Raw genomic sequence first — 24,993 nt, 5'->3', positions numbered from 1 at the left:
TTACTTTGCTAGTTGCATTTGTCCAGCATACCAGGTAGGATTAACCACATCAATATCCAACTACTTGTACAAAAGAAAACAGTAGCACGAATAGTTCAAAAATCATTTTCCACCTGGCCTTGGAATGTGACATAATGAATCCTTGAGAGCCGGTTTATCTCTTTAAAGGGCAACTGGCTCAGACTTTCATTTACAGCAGCATTATCTACAGTAGCCAAGATATAGAAGCAGCCCAGGTCCATCGACTGATGAACGGATAAAGATGTGAGATATATATGTATATGTATGCACACACACATTCCATTGTACAACCTAGCCATAAAATGAATGAAATCTTCCCATTTGCAATGACATGGATGGAGCTAGACATTATCATGCTAAGGAAATAAGTCAGAGAAAGACAAATACCAGATGATTTCACTCATATATGCAATTTTTAAAACAAAGCAAATGAGCAAAAGGTAAAACAGAGAGTTAAGAGAGACTCTTAACTATAGAGTACAAACTGATGGTTACCAGAGGGGAGGTGGGTGGGCGCATGTGTGAAACAGGTGATGGGGATTAAGGAGTGCACCTGTCACTCCTCACCTGTCTCACCTGTCATGAGAAGCACCAGGTGATGTATGGAAGTGTTGAATCACTACATTGCACACCTGAAACGAATATTACACTGCAGGTTAACTGGAAATTAAAATAAACACTTGAAAAAAGAAAGTAAAATTTTAAAATTAAAAAACTGTGTTAACATCACATCTGTTATTAATTGATGTGACTTTAAACTTGGTTCTCTGTGTTTATCTATACACAGCGTCAAAGATAAGCCAGATGACCTTAGGCTCTGACATCCTTGTCCAATAGCCTTAGTTAAATTGCCATGCTCTTAGTGGTCAGCAAACTTTCTCTAAAGGATCAGAATAAATATTTTAGGTTTTGTATACCAGGTACAGTCTCTGTCACATATTCTTGTTTGTTTTTAAAAACTCTTTTAAAATGTAAAAACCATTCTTAGCTCATGGGCCATACTGAAGGAAGCAGGAGGATTGGAGTTAGCCCATAGACCATAGTTAATATGGTTGTTTATTAAAAATTTTTAATGTTTATTAATTTTTTAAAGACAGAGACAGACACAGAGTACAAGTGGGGGATGGGCAGGCAGAGGAGACACAGAATCTGAGGCAGGCTCCAAGCTCCACGCTGTCAGCACAGAGCCCAACGTGGGATTCAAACCCACAAGCCAAGAGATCATGACCTGAGCCGAAGCTGGACGCTTAACTGACTGAGCCACCCAGGCGCCCCATAGTTTATATGTTTAAATTCTTCCTCTATCCACTCCATGCAATGGATCATTAAAAGTCAAGCACACCCCTTATAAATCTGTGCTGTTCAATGTGATAGTCTAACCATGTCATATGGCTATCCAAATTTAATTAAACCGAAATAAAAATATTAATTCAGTTCCTCAGCCACACTATCCACATGGCAAGTGCTCAGTGGCCATGTTTGGACAGTGCAGATATAGAACATTTCCATTATCTCAGAGAGTTCTGTTGGACAATGCTGCTTAAGGAGCATTTGGAAAGTATGTGGTTTGAGAGAGGGAGTAGAGGTTTCACTGGTGAGACTCCAAGCAAGAGAGAGATGGGGAAAGAGGAGGAAGACAGGTAGGAGCTGGTCACTGCTCACATGTTGACGATGTTCTTGACGTTGAAGTTCTCCAAGGGAGCCAGGTCAGGGTCCACACCCCTCTCATCCTGGAGGACAATCTGCTGAAGGATGCGGTCCAGGAGCTGCCACTGCTGGAAGTAGCCACCATTCCGCTTGTCTGAGGAAGAATAGGCATCATATCTTTACTGAGCCTGGGAGCTCCCCTGAGGCCAGGCCCCAGAGTCACCGCCTGGGCCCAGGCTGGTGAGGCATGCCCTCTCCCTCCCTTGGCAAGCTCCCAGTCTGATGGGGGAGGCAGTGATGCTGCTGATGCTGATGATGGAGACTCACAAATCTGGTCGTTTCTTGATGATCTGCAACTGACTATAAAAGTGTCAATGCTCTAGACATATTTTTCTACTCCCTGAAGTGCTACATGGCTGCCTTCCTTCCCTGTAGGTACCCTGAGTAGCCTATGCCTTGGGAATGCAAATTGCCTTTTACATTATCTAAAAAAAGCACCTTTCAGAAAGTAAATCTGCTCCAAAATATTACCTGCTAAATAATGAAGTCTCCAGGGAAATTTAAAAAAAGAAAAGGTTTTAGGATTATCTGTGCTGTTGTTCTACAGTGAAAGATGAATGGAAACTAATTACAGGCATGCACTGAGAGACAGAGTGGGTTGGAACAGTGCTAATGGAATCCAGGCAGATTTCTTGGTGAAGGTGACCCTGAACTATGAAGGCAAGGGCTTGCACGTGGTGCCTGATCTCACAGGGCCCCACTCCCATCCCCTGTCATCATGATCTGGTGGGACATGGCCTTTCTTTTCATGCGCTAGCCACAAGCCTCTCTTCCTCAGTTCTTGAGCCCAAGTACTTTGTCTCAACTGACCACCAAGGGAGATCAACCAGCATGATCCTGACCTCAAAGTCAAACCACAAACTTACGAGGTAGAAGGTCATGTCTGCAAAGCCCCATTTGGAGGCAAAAGAGACCCTCTGCATTGCCCATGGAACACCACACACAAAAACTCGTGAGGAGAAGTTGGGTTTCTCAGGGACTTCCTATGTCTTCCACAAAGATCTCTCGACTGAGCTTTGGACAATGGATAGCTCCCTGGTCTAGGCCACTGTGGCCATTTTCCTTTCCATCACTTCACTGCCATAGGAATTGCAAAGTCGTATAGTTTTATATTGGCCTTTCACCCAGGAAAGCAGGGTAAAGCCAGGTCACTGGCTCAGAGAAGTAGAACATGTTTCATCTAAAGCCATGACCCCAAAGAAACAAAAATTCTGTCATATGCACAGACTCACCCAGCCTCAAGTTCATACACCGTGGATCGGATATAATAATGTACACTCCTTAAATCATTTTGAGGCTTAGAGACACTGTGCCAGAGAACCTTGCATCACACATGGCCCAGAGGTGGCACATAGTAAGCTGTAGGTATTGCCACCATCACCATGAATACCAATGCCAGCATCATCAGCACTGAAGAGTCAGCCTAGATCATGAAGTTTGGCCATGCTAGCCTTCCAAATATCCAATTTTGTGAAGAGCTTCAATACCAAACGGTACAGTTATAGCTCATTTCAAATTTCATGCTGGGGTGGCTATTAGTGATTGTGTGTGATTTATGAAGTCACTGTGCACCCCTGGATCTTAAGAGCTTAGCATCTGCTAAGCTTAGATGCTGACATTTGATATTTGTAAAGAGAAGCAGGGACAAGTGTGGTAAAGTGGAGCTCACCACGCCTAGATGCAGGAGCTGATAAAACCCTGAAAACAGGCATGCTCAGTGTATATCTGTGTTACTCCCCCAACCACAAAACTTCTTTTTTGGAGCTCCCCAAAAGGACTGACTGCTCACCTGCCGTTAGCTAACAGCCAGAGCTATTTGATTTTGCAATGATCAAGCTACTGCTTGCTAGACCAGGACGTTAGCATTGCTCAGGGCCAAGACCCCAGCATCTCCCCTGGGTGACAGAGGATGTCCTGACCTCAAAGAGGGAGGCAAGAGAAAGGGCCTGAGTCCTGTGGCCAAGGCTCCCAGGGGCATGTGCGGAGGGAGACCCAGGCAGACTCACCAAGCCAAGGAGGTCCTGACACCCTGTCTCAACCTGTCCCCAGCCAAGGCTCAGGCCGGCTGAGGAAGTGGCAAGTGTGGGCTACTCACAGGGCATCTGCAGGCAGTGGTGCAGGACAGACAGCAAGCAGGGATAGGCCTCCGTGTGCTTTAGCTTCTTGTGGATCAGCTCGAACATTTGGGAAGCACTCTTGGTGTCGATGTGGACCTGAGGGAGTAGAGGGAACAGTGAATGGGGAGGGGGCAAGCAGCAGAAGAGGGGAGAAAACCCTGCTTCTATCCACTGCACCCCATTCCCCAGGTCAATGCTCCTTCTTCTGCTTCTGGCCCAGGCTTAAAAAGAGAGGCATAGAGAGGTGCCTGGGTGGCTCAGGTGTCCAACTCTTGATTTTGGCTCAAGTCATGATCTCACGGTTCACGGGTTCAAGCCCCCTGTCAGACTCTGTGCTGGTAGCATGGAGCCTACTTGGGATTGTCCCCCCCTCCGCTCCCCCTCTCTCAAAAATAAATAAACTCAAAAAAAATAGAGAGACTGGGGTACCTGGGTGTCTCAGTTGGTTAAGTGTCCCACTTTGGCTCAGGTCACGATCTCGTGGTTTATGAGTTCGAGCCCTGTGTCAGGCTCTGTGCTGACAGCTCAGAGCCTGGAGCCTGCTTCGGATTCTATGTCTCCCTCTCTCTCTGCCCACTCATGCTCTCTCTCTCTCTCTTTCTCAAAAATAAATAAATATTAAAGAGAGAGAGAGAGAGAGAGAGAGAGAGGCTCAGAGAAAAGGAGGAGGAAGATGTCCTAATTATATGAAGCAGGATTTCTCAACCTCAGCACTATTGGCATCTTGAACCGGATCATTCTTTGTTGTAGGGAGCTGTCCTGTTCCCTGTAGGCTGTTCTGCAACATTCTTGGCCAAAACCTATCAAATGCCAGTGGCATCCACCTCACACCAGTCGCGATAACGAAAAATGTCTCCAGACGTTGCCAATGTCCACAGGGGGAGGAGGGAGCAAAGTCACTCCTGGCTGAGAACTATTAGTTAAACTAAGAGAAATGGGCATACACAACTCAAGAACCATGTAGAATAGCTGCACACAACTGGGGTTCAGATCCAAGATCTACCCTCTCACTGTGTGGCAGCAGGCAAGCTAATCTCAGTCTGCTTATCTGTGAATCAGGGCTTTTGTGACAATATAACGGGATGGGGCCTGGTGACTGCTGCACCACCAGAAGTAGGTTTCTATTTGGGTAGAGCTTTTCTAATACATTATTTAAGCAGCCAAACTGTGTATTTTCAGGATTACTGAGGCCTAAATAAAAAGTCAATTTGGTTGGTGAAGCATGATCTGGTTAGTGATGGGGAAAGGTGACTCAGGGAAGTTGCTGGAAGGCAGGGAGAAAAGTCCAGGAGAGGCATTTGAGACTAATCATGCGTAGGAACTGGCTCTCTTTCCTTTGGGGGTTGCAATCTCCCAGCAGGGGAGATGCCCTACCAGGTGAGGCCCCACAGAGCCAACACACTGCTGGGCTCCAGAAGTAAGCCTTGGCCATGGGGGCCACTCACCAGGGAAGCCAGCCAACACTGGACCTATCACAGCACAGGATCCAGAGAAGATGCTTGTGGGGTCATCTGGGACCCCCCACCCTGCAGTCACCCCATTCCTTCAGGCTCCTCACCATGTCAAACCTCCTGGCTAGCTCCAAGTCATCCTCATTCCGGACCATCTCGAAGAAGTCTAAATGCCTAGATAGGATGGAGGGATAGAGAGACTAGATATTACCTCCATGACATCCCTGGTTGAGGGTTAAGTCCCACTGAGCCCCCAACCAAGTAAATCTGAAAGCTTCATTCAGTGAGGACAAGGAAAAACCAGACGGAAGCCACCTTTCTGTAGGCCAACACTCTCCTCTTTAATAGAATCCCATGTCCCTTCCTTAGGGAGGCCAGCCCAGGGTCCCATTAGCCTAGGATCAATCTTTCTCAGTTTGGGCACTATTGACATCTGTGGCTAGATTATCCTTGGTTGTGGGAAGCTTATTTGTGAGATGTAGAACGTTCAACAGCATTTCTGATCTCTACCCCCTAGACGCCAGTAGCAGCCCTCACCTTCAAAAATGTCTCCAGGCATAGCCAAATGTCCTCTGGGAGTAAAATTGCCCCCAGGCAAGGACCACTGCCCTGCCATCACCAGGGTTCTAATACTGTCCCCATGACAGCTCTCAAAGCCAAACTCTCTCATTTTCTACCCCAACCACTCCCTAACTCCAATTCAAAAGGATCTATCCTGTTTCCCTTAAGACCCAGGACAACAAAATAGTCTATATCAATGGGACAGAACCAGAGGGGACAGAGTTCACTGGGAACATATAGGAATTTAACTGCACCCTTTCATCAACAAGGACCTTTATCTGGACTTTTATTTGGGCTGGGGCATTTCCTTGCTAAGCAGGAGTGCTCTACAGGATGTTTAGCACTCCTGGTTTCCAACAGCCAATACCAGTTAGTATCTCCCAACCAGCCAGTCTTAAAACCAAAGAACACCCCCACGTTTCCAAATGTCCCCTGGGAGGGAGGTACTGCCATGGTTGAGGACTACTGGGTTCACCTGCCTATAACATCAGAGCTGAGAAAGAGGGTCAGCAAAGAGAGGAGGCAGGGACACAGGATCTGGGACAAGGAGGTGGGATTGCTATCCACCTCCCCACCCCCCCGCCACAGAGCTGATTCTGCATTGATACTGGGTATGGCAGGTGGTCTCCAGTGGGAAGGGCAGCCTCCTTGAAAGTCCTGATCATCCCCAACTGAGGTACTGTTCCCATACATCTGCAGTGGGGACAGATGGCTGAGCCTTACTTGTCCAGGATGGCATTCTCGTGCTGCCGGAGTTTGTCAATCACAGGCTGGATTCCCAGCATCAGGAACTCGTACCGTAGATGTAGGCGGAACTCCAGATTATCCTGGGGGTCCCCAAGGGAGGAACAGACTCATCAGCTTGTGGCTCTTCCACAAGAGTCCCCAGTGGCCCCCTCATCACTACTCCAGTCATCATCCCACACCACCTGCAACCACCCATCTGGAACTACTTCTAGTCCCAGAGTTTCAAGAAAGGGTGGGAGGAGACACCTTTGACCTTGTTATTTACTCCCATTAGGTTTCCTGATTCACTTCTGTAAGTCTCTTACCAATTTTCTCAGCCTTTGGCATCAAAGAGCATCACTGTAGAGTGATGTAGAATATAAACTTTGACATCAGATAAATCTTGGTTTAAATCCCTGCTCTGACACTCACTAGTTTTGTGACTTTGGGAGAGCCTTAGTTTCCTCATCTTTAAAATGGGAATGATACTACTTACCTACAGGGGTGATATTCATTAAAAATTACCTAATGAAGTATGGTCACCAACTAATCAGAACAAATGTTAGTCATAACAGCTAGTATTGACCAAGGTGATATCAGCATCTTAGGGACAGATTATTCCCCCAACCCACCTCACCTAACTCAGCTCATCAGGACTGGATGCAAGAAAAGCATGCTAGCAAAAAAGAGGGAAAAGTAGAGATCATTAAGTTGCCCCTTTTTGTCCTTCAACAAACTGACTTTGATCAGGGTATCTGATCCCCTTAGCATTTGGGGAGTTCACCTGCTTTTCAAGGTCTTCTTCAACTGTTGCTGTTTTTATGGCCTGAGAACCCCATTCTGACCCCAAAGGAAGGAAAATCAGGAGCCATACCCCCTAAAAGAAGGTTCCAGAGGGCATGACAAGCCAACTCGGAAATGAGTCCAGAAGTAGGTCTTTAGAAAGCTCTAGAAAGAACCAACACTTGCCCTCCTTCCATAAATGAGAAGCCAGCATCAGCCAGCCAAGCTTGAGGTTTGTCCAGACTACACATAATGCATGATGTTACCCATGTAAGAATCTCCCCAAGAACCCTTCATGACAGTAAGGTACATGACAAGCTATTCTTTCTCAGCCCCAAGTGAAGGAGGCAAGCGTTGATAAAGATAATCTGAAGACGATGCTGATAGTAGAAACCACACCAACCAGCGGTCTTGGCCCTTTTTCTCTGCCACTTCTCCAGGAGGCACTTGCACATACTACCCCGGGATCCAGAAAGTCCACAAACAGTAAGGGCAAGAGATGCCTCACCTCTCCAGCTCCAGCATTGAGGACAGCGTTGATGAAGGACATGATGGCTGTTTTCAGATTCACTTCATCCCGGTACCGGCCCAAACTTCGGTCTAGCTCATTCAGCAGTGTCTGGATGGAAAGGCAGGACCGAAGAGGAAAGGCAGGCTCAGGATCTTACAAGTCCTGCCTCTGCATGTGCGCCCCCGCCATTCTAGCTGCCTAGCATACCCCCTACACTCTCTCTACCCCATCTATCCAGCTTACCTCGGACCTTCCCAAAAGCTCAGCTTTTCCAAGAACCATCCTTTGCCTCTCCACACCTCTGTCTCAGTTCTGCCTTGCCTCCTCTCTACTCACCTCCATGGCTTAGTTTATTTTGTGGGGGCAGTGCCGAAGTGCTGCCTTGGCACTTTACAGCTGTTTACAGCTCTAGCTGTTTATGGTTCATAAATCTTCCTGCCCAGCTTCTTGACAGCACGGACACTGCCTTTTACCTCTTTGGCATCTTCTGCAAAAGGTCAGGGCCCACTTTCTGCACAGAGTAGGTGCTTAAAAATGTTTGATGACAGAATAAACAAATAGCCTATACTGGTAGATAAACCATGGAGTTTGTACTACAGATCTGACATTTCAGATCTGTTGATACTGAGTCTACATAAGACACTTTATACTTACTATCTCATTACTTTTCTGGGGCAGGCCAGGGAGAAGAAAAAAGCACGGCATGAGCTTCTAGCACTCTTCCTGGGGTGCCCACAGTAAGCACTGGCCCAGGCAGAGGACCTAAAATCTTAGCCCCCGCAACTGCATTCGGTTCAACTTTGATGAGCCCCTATGATTAGCCAGGCACGGGGCTCAGAGATGTAGAGCCACAGACCCATAGTCCAGCCTCAAAGAACCGACGGTCCAGTGAGGAATCCATTTTCTCAGCCAAACCTGTATCTCTTAAGGGCCCTTAAGTCTTTCTAAGGAAGCCCCCACTAGGGCCCTCACCTGAAAGCGTGTCCGCTCAGCTGCATACACCTGGTAGTGTAGCATGGCCTGAAGCACCTTCTTGTGGCCTCCGGGCACCAAGCACACAGCACCCAGGATCTCCAGCACGGCCACCTTGGTCTTGCTGTTCTCTGTGCGCAGGCTCTGTGCAATGGTGCTGATGGCCTCCGGCTGCGCCAGCACATGTGCCCGCCCCTGGGAGTTGTTCATCAGAGCCTTGATGCAACCGATGAGGGAGGTGTGGATGCGACTTTCACAAGTAGCGTGATCCATGCTCCGGAGGAAATTCAGCAGACAAGTCAAACCCTCCAGTTCAATGAAGCGTGTCACAAACCTGTCCAGGCCAGAGCCATCAGCACAACCGATATCCTGAATTTGCATATTATTCTGTAACATTTGCCAATAGTTACCCTGTTACCTGCGACCACTGTGTCGTACCTACAGTAGCCACTTGGCTCATTTATAGAGTTTTCCTAAAGCACTGAAATCCTATCACCCTCACAGCAGACTCATGCCTTATTTGCACCTTAAATACCATGAATTTGCAGGTCATTAACTGACAGTTGCATAGCTACGATGGGGTATACGTGAAGGGAATGACCATAGTAATTATCACTGTAATTATCATGGCTGTTAAACCTGAAAATTCATCTCCAGTGAGGATGGGAATTAACACAAATACAGTCAGAAGACAAAGAGGACTTCCAGATGGGGGCGGGTGGGGGATGCATCAGAGTCACTGAGTCACAGGACTGAGGCTAAGAAAGGTGCTCTTCAAGAGATCCTTAAGAAAATAGCGAAGTTATCTTGAATGGTAACAGAAAGCATTAAAAACCATTTAGTTCAGGGGTTCTTAACCTGGAGTCTGTGTTCTCCTAAGGGGTCTATGGCTAACATGCAGGGGTCTATGAACTTGGATGGAGAAAAAAAAAAGTTAGACTTTTATTTTTGGTAACCTCTATGTGAAATGTACCATTTCCTTTGCTGATGAATGTAGGCAATACACTGTGGTTATTATCAGAATCTGTGACTTTGTCACTCAAAGAAATCAGCTATTTTCATATCAAATTATAATTGTTATAAGTATCAGCCCTTCGAAATTATGGTAGCTGCTAGTTCTTGCTCTTTAAGGCATAAAGCAGCACATATATTGCTATCTCACAAATGTTTAATATTTGGTTGACTGTGTTTCCATTTAATTGGCTTATTTTTAATCTTATCTATTTTTATCTACTTTATTATTTAAACACGTCATTCTGATAAGCAGTCATTAGGTTTCATCCAGTGCCAGAGCCATTCGTGGCACACGTGTGTACACGCACACATACACAAGAGGCTTTGAACACTTGATTTAGTGGAAGAATAATGATCTAAGGAAAGGTCATAAATGGAACTGAGGGAGACGTTTTATCTAATTAATATGTTTGATCCCAAGTGTATTTGTTGTACTTCCATATTATTATATAGATATGCCTACAAAATAGAATATACTCTCAAAATAAGTTGTTAAAATGGGTATATTTGTTTCTATTATATGTTTTCTGTATACCACAGAATTTCCACCATGACTGTAACTTAATCAGAATTTTATTAAAGGAAAGAAAAATAAATCGAAGTGGAAGACAAACCTGGAAGCCTTCTCTCAACCCCTCTCCTTCCCGATGTCCTCATCCTTCCTGCGTCCCCTTCCCATACCAGCCTCCCACCCACACCTGAGCAGCCAGAAAGATTAAGGCACTCCCATTCTCCTGAGGCTTTAGTTTCAGGCTCCGGAAGTAGGAAGCTCAGCCCAGACCACTCACTCACTCACTCACTCACTCACTCACTCACTCATTCACTCAGGCAGACCCACTGGTAAACATTTAACAACTGGCTCTCTGAAGAAGGAAGAAAAGGCCCGATTGTAGTGTCTTCCAATTTCCATGGTATAAATACTGCTAGCATAGCTGATTTCAAAGATATCAATGTGACATCTTTGAATGTGGAGTTGGGAAGTTGGAAAGAGATGCCTGCCTTCCAAGAGATGTTTATTGTACCGTTGACCCTTGAATAACATGGGTTTGAACAGTATAGGTCCACTTCTATGGGAATTTTTTTCAACAAACACAGTACAATACTATAAATGTATTTTCCTTAAGATATTCTTAACATTTTCTTCTCTCTAGCTTACCTTATTATAAGAATACTGTATATAATACATATAACTTATAAATATGTGTTGATCAACTGTTTGTGTTATTGGTAAGGCTGCTGGTCAATGGTAGACTGTTAGTAGTTGAGTTTGGTGAGAGTCAAAAGTTATATATGGATTTTTGACTGTGTGGGAATCAGCGCCCCTAACACCTGCCTTGTTCAGGGTCAACAATATTTCCACCATGCTTATACAATGGGTGTAAACTCAAGAGTATATATGACAGTAAAGAGCATACATAAAACTAAACTGTAGTAAGATCACTGGGTAATTAGAGAGTAATAAGTTTCAAATACTTAATTACTTTTGTTTTTGATATTATTTATTTAGTTTTAAGTTTATATGTTATATTCTAACTATAGTTACGTTTAACAAACAGCTTGCAAAACTGCTGAAAATTTAACAGTCAGCTCCCACAAGCAGGTGCAAGCCAGCTCCCAGGCACAAAGAGAATCTATGGCTCTTTGCCCACTTTGGACCTTTACACAGTGTGGTCCTGGAAAGGGGAAGGGTCCTTCTTCTTAGCATTTGAGAAATCATTCCCTTTTCCAAGACTGTATCACACCTCCTCTACATGGCAGGTTCTTGCCACAGACACCACGTCTCCCCCTAGGCTGGGGCACTCATTCGCAGAGCTCTTTCTTCTACACCTTGTCCATAAGGCCACCACCCTATGTCCCATTCTGTTTTTCCAAGACAAAAAAGCACCTGCCCTAAGTTTCTGCTCAGATAGCTCTTCAGGACCTAAGTTTTATGCCACATTCACATGCTCTTTGCCCTGGCTCCCCGCATGCCCGTCCTCTGGCAGCTTCCCAGCTCCTCAGAGGGAGGAAGAGTGGGAGGTTGCAAGTACAGCTGAGTGGGAGGAACTCTAGGCGATGCCCAGGGGTGGAGCCTGTAAGGGGACTGAGTTGGGAGCAGAGCATTGGGTGAAGCTTCAGGAAATTGAGGGGAACCACCAAGGGAAGGGAACCACCAAAGGAAGTAGGAAGAGGAAACACAATGGGTCACCTCATGGGCTGTGTCCGGAGAGCCGTCTTCAGGTCTTCCACAACTTGGTTCCTCATCTCTGTCTCCTCCTCATCAAAAGCGTACAGACTCTGCATCTGAGGTAGGTGGAAGGGGGCAGAGGTCCTGCTGGGCTGCCTGAGCCCCAGCTCCCTGAACCACCCCACCCCCCCACACCCAGGTGTGACACAGGAGCCACCCTCGCCTCAGGAAGGGCAGGGCCTCCAGGAATGGTCCGTTCACTAAGAACACCAAATTCTGAGAAGAGCCAAGCTCCAGTCCTAGACGTCACTTTCCTCATCTGTGAAATAGGGAGAATTATTGGCTCAGCTTGTTTCCCAAGACTGTGTGAAATACAAATGGTTAATAGATGTTTTTGTTTTAATGTTTATTTATTTTGAAAGAAAGAGAGAGAGAGAGACAGAGCAGGGAGGGGGAGAGAGAGAGAATCCCAAGCAGGCTCTGTGCTGTCAGCACAGAGCCTGATGTGGGGCTCGATCTCACAAACCATGAGATCATGACCTGAGCTGAAACCAAGAGTCATACACTTAACCGACTGAGCCATCCTGGCACCCTGGTTAATGGGTGTTTAAATGGTTGGGGGACTCTAGAGTCACACAAGAGAGGGAGGGATTATGATAAAATCTCAGGAATAACTGGAAAGCTGCTGATCCTCACTGAGTGGGGTGTGAAGTGCAGGGACAAAACTGGGAAGATCACTCTCCACCATAGCTTTTCCGGGGGGGGGGGGGGTCCAGGGCAAGGGAGGAGCCATTGCTCACCGCAGCCATGGAGTTGATGCGGTCGATGTAATAGTCCGGCCAGCTGGTCGCCAGCTTGTTGGGGTCCTCCTGTTCCTGGAACAAGAAGAAAGACTGACCAACTGGCAAGACAGGCCCATGGCCTGAGTTCCTGAGTTTCATTCCCTGTCAGCAGATTCATTTTTCAGTGCCACCTAGATGCGGAGAAGTTTGAGGAAGTTACAAAATCTCTCCAGGCTTCCATTTCTTCCTTGGTAGAGTGTAGATAATGAACACTGAATGGACTGACCAGCCAAAGACATGGGCATAAACCACAAACCACATAGGTGTATATACTTTCAATGAACACTGTGTGTGTGTGTGTATTACATACATATATTACATATGTATTACATATGTATTATATACATATACATAATTAAAAATACATTCTTTTTTTCTTATATTGGTTCTCTTTTTAAATTTAATCTTTTTGTTTTTTTAACATTTATTTATTTTTGAGAGACAGAGCATGAGCAGGGGAGGGGCAGAGAAAGAGGGAGACACAGAATCCAAAGCAGGCTCCAGGTTCTGAGCTGTCAGCACAGAGCCCAACGTGGGGCTCAAACTCATGAACCATGAAATCATGACCTGAGCCAAAGTCAGACGCTTAACCAACTGAGCCACCCATGTGCCCCTATGTCTTTTTAATAAAATATAATTTTATGTCTGTTGAACCGAATAAAAATCTGTGCTTATAGCTTGTACATCTGGGTTTTCAAATTTTACTGTTCTAATAAGATCATTCTTACTATATTTTACAAAAGTATTGGTTTGTGACAGTTTGGAAATTTAAAAACTTGGTCTTTCTCTGAGATCATTGGAGAAGCACAGATACAAAGCATTTGGTGCAGTGCCTGGCACATGGTAGGTGCTAAGTAAATAGCAAGTTTAGGAAAAGAAGGAAAGAGGTTTCCAAGGCCCTGGGTTTGGGAGAGACTCAGGAAGGGTCAGTGTAGCTGTGAGGCAGAACCCAGGGCAGAGGCCTTTGGCCCAGCCCTCAGGTTCCAAGGGAAAGCCTCAACTCCTCCCCAAGGATGGGCAAGAACAATGAAAGCTAAATAAATATTAATGCTCATTGAAAATCTAGCCCTCTCCTCTAGCCAAAGAATCTGCTTCTGGGCATTACACACACCCTGCTCCTTCCTATCCCCATCCCATTTGGACGTTCCCCCTCACCTGCCTTCTGCTAATTTCCTACTTTCAAATCTGCACCAAAACTTACCTCCTCCTCCAAAACCTCTCTGATACACCACCTGTCTGCCAGCTGACCTGGACTTTACCCTGCATCCTCAGCTACATCTACTCAGGCTTTACAATTTTCTCTCCTAAAATCCAAGTTACAGACCAGTGAGAAAGCTGCCTTGATTTGGTCTTTGTGACTTCACATGGCTATGTGTTAACTCTTCATGCCTGAAGCCCCCAAATTCTACCTTCTGACCTTGGGGAGGGGATCACAGAAACAAAAACAAATGTACCATAAAAACATACTTTCTTGCCTTTGCCAGCTCATCATGTAACCCTTCCATATGCATTAAATGAACACCTACTACATGCCAATCACTGTACTGAGCCCTTAAAGTACTGAGCAAAATGTCAATCCCTGCCCTCCATACGTTGGTCTAGTGCCAGAGGCAGAGTGATAAATGCTCTATGGTAGAACTGTCTATAGTGGGTCGTGGAAACCCAGGTTGGGGACATCTAACACAGAAGGCTCATCAAGGGGACTCTAAAAGGACAGAGTTATTAAAGATTACTAAACCTAGGGCAGGTGGGGAGGGTCTTACAGACAGAGGAAGTGTCACTTCAGGGGTGTGTGAAAGTGTGGGGGAAGATTACTTGTAATTTGGTTTGGAAGGTAGAACAAGAGGTCCTTACATTTCGGTAATTTTTTTTTTTTTTTATTTTAGGCGTGTAAGAGATCAACTGACAGGAACTTCACAGTAAATCAATTTGGAGAGTGGAGAAGCACCAGACATGATTAGCTACTCCCGAAGTTAATTTTCTCCTCCATCCCTCCTTCCCTCCCATGACTTGAGCTTTTTTTAAGACCTTCTTTCTCACAATGAGATTCCTGGACACAGCGTATGGTATTTAGTCCAGGTGCCTAATAAATGTGCATCAAGTATACCAGACTGCTGTGTGCACAGCCTCTACATCTTGCCACAGGCTCTTGGACTCCAGCCAGTCTGGATTTTAGCAATGGTGCAACCACTGTCCATAACTGGCTGGGACCTTTGGGCAAGTCCACTGCCTCCCTAGGCTGTCCCTTCTTCATACGCAGCCTCCCTAGGCTGTCCTTTCTTCATATGCAGAAGAAAGGACTAGACTGAATTGTTTCTGAGCTCCTTTCAATTCCAGAATGGTGTAGCATTCTAATTCCTCCAATTTTATAAGGTCATGGAGCCTCAGATGGGACAAATAACCTGGGAAAGAGGATAAGAGCCATGAACAAATGGGCTTAGGGAACATGAAGGGGCAATGGCTCAGAACTGCCCTACACCTGCCTCTCTTCTCCCAGGAGGGAGCAGGTCTGTGCTTCAGGCACAGGAATAACTGGGTCCTAACTCCCAAATTCCTATACTCTGACATCAAAGGAACAACTGCAAGTCTGAAAAATGGGAGGGTGGAGGGGAGACGAAGAAGATGGGCCAAGAAAAACAGAATGAAAGAAAAAGACTAAAATAGAAAGGGAGCAAGAGGGATAGAGAGAGAAAGAGATGAGCAAGAGAGAGAAATGGAGGAAGACCAAGAGAGAAAAAAGCACCACTGCTGGGAAGCAGAGGGGAGGAGATAAGAGCTAAAGAAGCCAGACTGGAGCCTGGCACTCCTTACTCAGGAGACCAATGGCATCTTTTAGTGAAGGAGAAGAGAGCAAGGAGAGGGTGGGGAGAATGGGGACTGATGTGTGACCCTGTGAGGCTGAGCCTGGGACAGGGTGGGGGGGCAAAGATCCAGAAGAGGCCACCCTCACCTCCAACTCAGTCCTTACAACAAAGTGTCCCTTGGGTATGGCACAAGGCAGCACGCCCTCCAAGCGGGTGTGGGAAGGGAGTGATATTGTCATCTCTGAGACTGTCATCTCCTTGACCCAGCGCCACTCCTGGAACCCAGTAGGCACCTGCATCAAGGGTTTTTGAAAAACAGAATCCCATTTCCCTGAGTGTAAGCTCCATGAGAGCAGGGAATTTTTTATCCTGATTTATTCATGGTTGTTCCTCCAACACCTAGAATGGTGCCGGGGTATAATATCTGTTGAATGAGCGAGCAAAGCATGGGGGCAAGAGCTGCCCCGTGCTGGGGACCCTAAGGTGGCAGCGGAAGGGGTCAGCCACGGCACCTTCTTCTTGCTGCAGTAGATCTGCCATTTCTTCTCCGGAGGCAGTGCGAACACAGCCTCCCGGTTTTTGTCTGTGAGATCCAATTCATCCTGAAAAGACAAGAGAGAGGTCTGAGATGGCTGACATTAGAATATTCAGTGCTACAGGAAATTGCAATTCCCCCCAAACCTATCCCTCAGCCTACTACCTTCCTCCAGAGAACAGCAAAAGTATGATAGGGCAATTCTTCTGCTAGAATTGTAGCCCTATCCCATTCCCATTCCCTTGCACCCAACCAAGGCTGGGCTGCTTCTATCCACGCTTCCCTTACTTCCTGTCCACTCCCACTTGTCTCTACAAATATGTCCTCCTCCTCCAGGCCCCCTGCTCCCTGCCCATCTCCTTTCTGCCTTGCTCTGCTTGCTCCTAACCCTCTTGCCCCAGGTCTCTGGTCTTCCTTCTCTTGTCCTTCTTAAACTTGTCAACATCATAAGTCAAAGCCTGACAAAGAAAGCAGTCAGTCTACATGTCTGGGTTTTGCCCCCACCCTGCAAGTCTCTCAGGCCTTTGAGTTTCTCCCCCAGAAATTCTCTGGCTCTCCAAACTTCAGCATGGTCCCAGCACAGGCTGAGGAGAGCTGGTGACGACAAGAAGCTGACCAATTCTCCTGGCAGTAAGACTTTGCCATGGCCAGGGAGGCACTGATCTGCTTCCTGTGGACATGTGCCTATCAGAGGCAGCCCCTCCACCCACATAAGGCTGGGAGCTCTTCCAGGCTAGCCCACACTTTCTGAGAAATAGAATTGGGTAGTTTCTGATGTCATCAAATTTGGGTGATGCCATCCAATTCTATAGGTACTTCAGAGGGACACCGTAGATTTGGTTGTGCTAGAGGGCCTCTAAAAAGCTCTCTTATTGAAGATTTTTCTCCTGTGATTCATGAGCTATGCCAAAGCTCATCAAAGAAACAGTTAATGGTCCATGGAGAACATAGTGTGCTTTTCAACTCAATTACTATGAGGTTTTTTTTTAATCAAAAGCAATTCTTTCATTAAGACAATAAAGCACACTATTAATAATCTTTATACTTTCAAAAATGATAAATAGTGAAAGTAATATCTAAGAAGGTATGAGAGTCTAAAATATCAAAAATCTCTTTTCCCTATACTTTTATTCAAGGGAGACAATTGAAGAGTTTCCTTTCTATAGATCAGAACTGTGCAATAGAGTTATAATGTGAGCCACATGTATTTTTTAAATTTTCTAGTCACAGTAAAGATAAAGAAGTAAAAGGTGAAGTTAAATTTTAATTATAATTCATTTAATCCAAAATATCTAAAATATAATCATTTCAACATGTAATTAATAGAAAATGATCAGTGAGTTTGAAAAAAAAAAGAACATAAAGTATCTAAGTTATCAAAATCTGGTGTGTATTTCATTATTCTAGATCCTCTCAGTTCAGACCAGCCACATCTCAAGTACGTAGCAGCCCCAAGTGATCAGTGGCTGCCATCTTGGGCAGCACATGCAAAGATAATTTGAGACAATGTCCATCAGTTCACCTGCCTTTGGAACTAAAGACTCTGGCAGATCTAATGCTAAACAAAGGTTCTTCCCTAGAATTATTCTCGACATATCCCAGTAACATCCGTCAAGATTCCCAGAGTCCTGCTTAAAGTTTCTGGTGAATCTCCTTTCCATGGTCAGAATCAGAAATCAAAGAAAAAAGAAAGATATGTGCACCTTACACGTCCCAGTGTAAACTGCATTTCTTCTTTTGCTGACACAGTGACCACCCACCCCATGGACCTGGTCTAATCCACCCAGGCTCATGGTCAGCCTCTTCCAGCGATCCTTTCATGGCCATTCCCAGGTAAGACCACCTCTCCCTTCCTGAACTTCAGAACAGTTACATTCAGCCTTGGATTCTAGTTATTTATACACCTGTCTTCTTTCGCCAGTGGTCTCTGTCATTAAATCAATGGATATTTCTTGGCGATCTGGCTCAGCCCAGATAGCCTATGACTGACTGCAGACCATTCGTTCCTTATGGAATCTCCCCTGGTTTCTGCAATGACAGCCACACTCTCTGGCAATCCCTCCTGCTTTGCTCTATGTTCGTCTTGGGCTCCCTTGATGACTTGTCTTCTCTCCTGCCATCAAACGTTGAATTCCCTCAGGGTACCATCCTGGATCCTGGGGTCTCCTTCCCATATGCTTCCCCAGGTGATGACTTCTCAGTCATTCCCAAGGACTGTCACTACCCTAAACTCTCTTAAACAGTCCACTAGTCTCCTGAGCTCCAGCCCCTGGGACCCAACTGCCTCCTGTGCCTATTTTGATGTCCCTCAAGCACCTCATGCATTTATGTAGTGTCACTACATGTCACGCACTGTTCTAAGTGCTTAATGTTTACTCATTAACTTACACCAACCCATTTTACAGATGTGGAAAATTGATGCACAGAGTTCATCATCCCAGTCCCCTAAACTTGAGTTTCCTCTGGCATCTCCTGTCCTTTACAGGGCCCCAACATCCACCCAGTTCCTCATGTCAGAAACTTGGGTGTTCCCTGATTCCTACTCACTCCCCAAGCCCAACAAGTGCTATTATATTTCCTCCGAAATAGCTCTTTATCCTCACTGATGACACTTTAGTCTAAACCACCATTCTCCTTAGCTTGAATTGCATCAATGCCCTCCTAATGGTCTGCCCATATAACCTTTCCTCAACAGAGTACTCTGGTCTTTTAGAAGGCCATCCTGCCTCAGTGGCTTTCTAACACCTTTAGGATTGAATCTGAAATCCTGTTATTCAGAATCTTGTTATATATAAGGACCAAGCTCCTTTCTGACTGGAGATTCTCACATATGCTGCTTCTTCTGTTGGGGATGACCCTCTGTCATTGCTCTGCAACCCCCATTCACTTCTCTAGCCATCACTCTGCTTTCAGATCTCAGTGTAACTGTCATTGCTTCAGGGGACCATCGTGACCCCCTGTTGAGAATTAAACTCCCTACTAGACATTGCCGTGGGCCCATGAACATTCCCCTTCTAAACACTCACCACACTTGCCATTACTATTCAAGATCAGTCTTCCCCATTTTTTTTGGAGGCAGGGACTGTACCTGCTGGTTCGTCACTAAATCCTTGGGGCCTTCATAGGGCCCAGCACACAGCAGGGTCTCAAGGAACATTTTTCATTTGTTTGCTCAATGCTAGTCTCAATGCTAGCTCAGCACTCAAAACTGGTTCAACGCTAGTTTGCTCAGTTTGTTGCTGATGCTAGCCTCCTTGCAGACAAGACTTGGATGACTCATCCTTGCTTTTGTCAAAGTACTTTGTAAGGAGTCCTGCCCACTAAAGATGCTCAATAAATACTTGCTGAATAAAAGGCCAAAGAAATGAACATCTCTCATCCCGTCCTTCTTTCAAAATTCATGTGCTCTGTTCAGGAAAATGCCCCTGCTGTGATAATGTAAGAAATATATTTATCTTTGTTCCAGTTCATAGCATAAAGTTCCCAAATCCCCTTGGAATTTTATGAGTGATACAACTGATATGAGCATCTTTTGTTCCTAACACAGAACTCCTAAATCCCTTGGAATTTCCTGGGTGGCAGGGACCTCTGTTTTTCTAGTGGAGCAACTCTTGATGGGACCCTAAAGACCTTCAAGGGGATGGTCACCAGAAAGATCAAGCCTTGATTAGAAACCTATAATTTTCAGCCCCACTTCTCAAACTCTGGAGAGAGAAGGAAGACTGAAGGCAAAGTTAAAAACCTATCAGACCTACATGACGAAACCACCATTAAAGCTTCTAAATGATGAGGCTCAGAGGGCCTCTGGGCTGGTGACCACATTTGCATGCTGGAGGGATAATGCACTCAAACTCTACAAGGACAGATGCACCTGTGCTCCAGACGGGAGCCTTACCCTCCTTACCCTTCTGGGCCTTACCTGATATACCCCCTCCATCTGGCTATTCATCTATATTCTTCATAATATCCTTTATAATCAACTGGTAGTAGTAAGTGAAGTGTTTCCCTGCATTCTGTGAGCCCTTCTAGCAAATTATAGAACCTGAGGAGAGCATCATGGGAACTTCCAACTTATAGCCAAGTCCCTCAGAAGTGTGGGTAACATGGGGATCTATTCACTGTAACTGGTGTCTGGGTGGGGGGCTGTCTGGTGGATCTGAGCCCTTCATCTGTGAGGTCTGTGTTAACTCTGGGTAGTTAGCGTCAGCATGGAGTTAAGTTGTAGACACCAGTTGATATGTCCACAATAAGTTAGGGAATTGCCTGGTGTGGAAAACCCACACATTTGGTGTCAGCAGTATTCTGAGTTAAAAAAACAAGAACAAAAGCAAAAACAGATCTTAGTAGTACTAACACTGATCGCATTCCAAATGTCATTCTATTCTAGTAAACACTTTGTTCTTTCCCATCTATGCTCCATCCTGAGGAAAGCCATACATCAGGACAACAATGAGTTTCCTTGACTCTGATCTGATGAGGAGGGAGGATAACTTTTTCATGTAACCTGCATATTCTTATCTTATAGTGGTCCAGTTATTTGAAGACCTAGATTGCCTTAATCAGATACACCTATTATCAAATCCAATTATGAAATCCCACTTCAAATAACATAGCATTGTTTCTCTACTGGCTTGACTACTGGCCAACCACAAGAATGAATGACCAAGAGCTAATGGTAGATGAGCATGTGTTTATTGCTCTCTGACAGGGTTCAGGCCTGAGTCTTGGACATGGCTCCTGCATCCCTGATCTTGGCATCTCCTTGGCTTTATCTCACCACTGGACCTCCAAGAAGAGGAATCATGCTTCTTTTCCTGTTCTGTCTCTTTGAGGTCAGAATATAAATTTTCGCAAACCCACTTCGTGAGTGGTTCACCCAAAGGTGCACTGCTGCTCTAGTCTGAATGGGTACCACAGAGTCAGAAAGAGCTACCACTAGTGTGAAAGACAGAGCCTCCACCTGCCATAGGCCAGAAATGGGTTAGAATCACCTAGCCCCGAACCAGGTCTGAACCGGGTGCAAGATAGGCATCACTAACTTCATATTTCTAGTCAACCATCCCCTGCTTTGAGAGGGATCCCCTGCTTTATCCCACTCTGTCCCTTGTTCCTGTATCTGAGTTGAAAGGATCTCAGGGAAGTTTCAGAGAGCAAAAGAGAGAAAGGTGTCAAGTGTTCTGGTATTCTTTGAAGCTCCTCACTGCCTTATTTCACAAAACCCTGGACCTGCTCCTTTCATGGTAGCCTAACTGCTGTACCATGAGGTCTAGAATCCCTTGGAGATACGAGGTAGGTCCATTCTTCCAGGGACATAGTTCACGGTATCCACACTAGGCAGTGACTCGTTTCTCCCTAGCTGAGGTGTCCTAGGGGGCCCACCCCAACCCCAAGCAGAGTTTCACAGTTAGAGATCCCAGCACATGGGCCCCCACCCTCTGTCCACTCCAGAGTACCCCTCTCCATTGTAAACACCCTCCCTTCCCTGTCCCCTCACTGACCACCAGCTCTGCAAAGCGGACGTTAAGCTCCTCTGGGTTCGGGATAGGACTTGAGAACTCCATGTACTGCAGAGGGTGGTTGTCCCGGAGGTTGATCTCAGGGAGGCCGCTGCCCCCAAAGCAGCACAGGAAGCCCAGGCCATGGCGACTCCTCTTGCGGGGGGCCATGGTCACTACAGGCCAGGGGTATAGTCAGCAGGCAGATGCCCTAGGTCCTCATCGTGATCTGGGTAGGAGAACAGACACCACAAAGTGGTCAGGTAACAGCAGCCAGGTAGGCAGGGACAGTGATCGCTGTGCCACCACAACTTCTTTGCCCAACTGTTAGAAGCCCTCAACCCAATAACCAAGCCTTCCTCCCTTCTCTCAGAGCTTCTTTCTGTTCCCTCCAGCTCCTTCCACCTGGAGGCATTTCCTCCCCATCATGGTCTCCAGTGTTTTCTGCCACAAACACTTTCAGATTCTCCCTCCGTGCCCCCAGAGAACAGAGGAGGGCTGTAGTCACAGATCACGAATTCTGCCCTCTATGTGATTGTGCAGATGGGTATCATATTCCCTGTCCTTTGGCAGAGCCATTTTTAGCAGAGCTCACTCACTCACTAGATTCATTTTAAGGTGTTCAGATTCCTGGTTTAAAGGTTTCATCCAGTGGGGAGGGAAAGGTTCAAGAAGGCTGGCAAGGGAGAAAGAAAGCTAATTATATGGCATGGCTCCTGGGGAGTAGGGGATAGAAGGCTTAAGAGACTTGTGGGGTTTTCTGCCCAGTCTGTTGTACCCAGTCATGTTTTAATAAATGTGAAATATCAACAGGGCATGGATTCATCCATCTATCCAGAAGGAGAGGTAACCTGGGGGACTCAGGGAGTAAGGAAACGGGGCTGATCATCAGAATGGTGTTCAGCCGATACTGAAGGAAATCTGGCCAGATCTGTTTTCCATACCAACCAACAATAGAAGACACCACTTTGGCCAGAAACCCAAACTTATAAACAACCAACAGTGGAGCGGTGTTTGTAACAGAAAGGGTTAAGTCTTTACCCTGCCACTGGGAAAGCCTAGTTCATAGGCGCCCCAGCTTGAGGAGAAACACTGGCCCTAGTCATTGATGCCATATAGCTTCCAGATAGATTAAGCCCAACTAGCTGCACGTAGGGTTCCCAAAAGGGTTAAAACCACCCTTGACCACTACTGGTCCCTCAACACGCTTTCAGATAACATGGATGGGTTCAGGAGAGCTTACCCACCACACTGCTGTCCAGCCATGTTCTCATCCAGTATTTGTATATCTTTTTTTTTTTTTAATATAAAAAGGAGTCTGCCTTTTTTCCTATTGCTATTACAGGTCTGGGGGCAGGATTTGTTTACAAAATATACATAACACAAAGTGTATCATTTTAACCATTTTTATGTGTACAATTCAGTGGTATTAAATGCATTCATTCACATTGTTGTGCAACCATCTCCACCATCCATCTCCATACATTTTTCATCTTGCAAAACAGAAAGTTTGTACCCCATGAACTTCTCATTTCCCTCTCCCCCAAGACCCTGGCGACCACCACTTTACTTTCTGTCTCTATGAATGTGACTACTCTAAGTAGCAGTATGAGTAGAACCACAGTAGTAGAATCATGCAGAATTTGTCCTTTTGTGACTGGCTTATTTCACTTAGAATAATGGCTTCAAGGTACATACATGCTATAGCATGTGTCAGAATTCGCTTTCTTTTTAAGGCTGAATATCATTCCTCTGTATGTATAGACCACATTTGATTTATTTACCTGTCAATGGACATGTGGGTTGCTTACCCCTTTGGGTTATTATGAACAATGCCGCTGTGAACATGAGTGTACAAATATCTGTTTATGTCCCTGCTTTCAGTGCTTTGGAGTACATACCTACAAGAGGTCAAGATAGTTTTGGGTCTTGACATTAAGCTGTTTCTCCTCAATTTGGTCATCAACAGAATGATCAGAATATCCTCATGGTCTTTACCCATACCACTGCTAAAAATGTTGATCACAACAAATATGTAAACAGACCTACATCAGCTGGGAATGCCAAAGAACTAGTCATCAACACTCTTAGAGGACAGTCCTTCAACCAGCTCGGAATCCATGAACCCATATCTTATCTAGCCCTCTTTTCTATAAAGATACCATACGAGATTTTTCCTAAGGTCTTGTGGAACTCAAGATATGCCAAATCTAAGGCATTCCTTAGAATGAAGTTCTAGAACCTTATCAGAAAAAAGATAAATGTGTCATAACTTGTTCGTAGTGAACCCAAGGTAAATTCTGGAGAACACGGCTTTATTTTCTAAACCCTAACAATCTAGCTAGTAACAGCCTAATCTGATCAAGCCTCGCCTGTAAATCATGATGTATTTTAATTGTCATTCTAGAACTTTTTACCAGCTCTGTTTTATCTTTCTTTGTAAACTTTGTGACAGGCTTTTCAACAGACCCAGGAGATCCTCAAATAACACACTGAGGTTACCTTGTATTATTGGTTATCTTTTCTGTGTTTACATACTGGCTCTCCACAGTTATAGTGAAGACTCCTTAAGGGCAGGGGACACACTTCCTGCCTTTTGATAACCCCATTTCTATAGCTAATAAAATGCCTTGCACTTGGTGGTGCTCAATAAATATTTCTTGGTCAGTTGGGAAATGGCCTATCCTCATAGAAAAGACAGGACCTCATCAATAGCCAAGAACTATAAATTGAAATCTCTGACTCCTAGCAGTTGATAAGCAATCAGGAACCCTTATAGGGAATAAGGGGACAGTCCTGAGGCTAGGGATAGGGGAATAAACCAGTGGGATAACTCAGCAATAATAGTACATGATGGCAAAGACCCAAAATAAGCTGGCATCTGAGAAAAACAGAAGAGGAAAGCAGGCTTTGGGGTTTTCCATGGGACTTGGCAGACAGTACCCAAGACTGGGTAAGACCAAGCCCTGATCTCTGACTGTCAGGCTTAGTAAAGCACCAATTCTGCAGGCAGATTGGGGTCAACCACCCGGGGGATCACCTGACCACTGTCAAGCTTGAGATAATGCTGCAGAATACAGACCAGGTCCCCTTTGTTTCATCAGCCTCCAATATGCAGCTGCAGGTGGTGGAAAAGCTGTTCTTTCAGGGCACAAAGCACGAGAAGGACACTCCCAGAGGCCACAGTGAGGCTGAGGGGATGGCATGATGGGGTTTGAGGGAGGGATAGGCTGATGTTTAGGAAACCTGTGAACTCGCTTCCTGACTTCACCTCCTCAACTGTTTGC

The 24,993-nt window shown here is 45.5% G+C and overlaps 1 protein-coding gene across 6 annotated transcripts in view; it reads right to left on the bottom strand.

Annotated features, from left to right (window-relative positions):
* Positions 1 to 24,993, bottom strand: part of DAAM2 (dishevelled associated activator of morphogenesis 2) — a 118,733-nt gene that overhangs the window by 32,049 nt on the left and 61,691 nt on the right. For all 6 annotated transcript variants that reach the window (XM_042986279.1, XM_042986280.1, XM_042986278.1 and 3 more), the window contains exons 2-11: positions 21,710 to 21,935; positions 16,189 to 16,278; positions 12,831 to 12,905; positions 12,052 to 12,146; positions 8,850 to 9,183; positions 7,875 to 7,985; positions 6,581 to 6,684; positions 5,404 to 5,470; positions 3,824 to 3,941; positions 1,684 to 1,822 (exon numbers count right to left, since the gene is read on the bottom strand). In XM_042986279.1, coding sequence (XP_042842213.1) covers positions 1,684 to 1,822; positions 3,824 to 3,941; positions 5,404 to 5,470; positions 6,581 to 6,684; positions 7,875 to 7,985; positions 8,850 to 9,183; positions 12,052 to 12,146; positions 12,831 to 12,905; positions 16,189 to 16,278; positions 21,710 to 21,877 — 1,301 coding nt within the window. In that variant the 5' untranslated portion in view covers positions 21,878 to 21,935. The remainder of the gene's footprint in view (positions 1 to 1,683; positions 1,823 to 3,823; positions 3,942 to 5,403; positions 5,471 to 6,580; positions 6,685 to 7,874; positions 7,986 to 8,849; positions 9,184 to 12,051; positions 12,147 to 12,830; positions 12,906 to 16,188; positions 16,279 to 21,709; positions 21,936 to 24,993) is intronic.

Source organism: Panthera tigris, chromosome B2 (genome assembly GCF_018350195.1).
Source record: "Panthera tigris isolate Pti1 chromosome B2, P.tigris_Pti1_mat1.1, whole genome shotgun sequence".
NCBI classification, from domain to species: Eukaryota; Metazoa; Chordata; class Mammalia; order Carnivora; family Felidae; genus Panthera; species Panthera tigris.
Note: the sequence above shows the minus strand (reverse complement) of the source record. Positions and strands in the feature narration are given on the sequence as shown.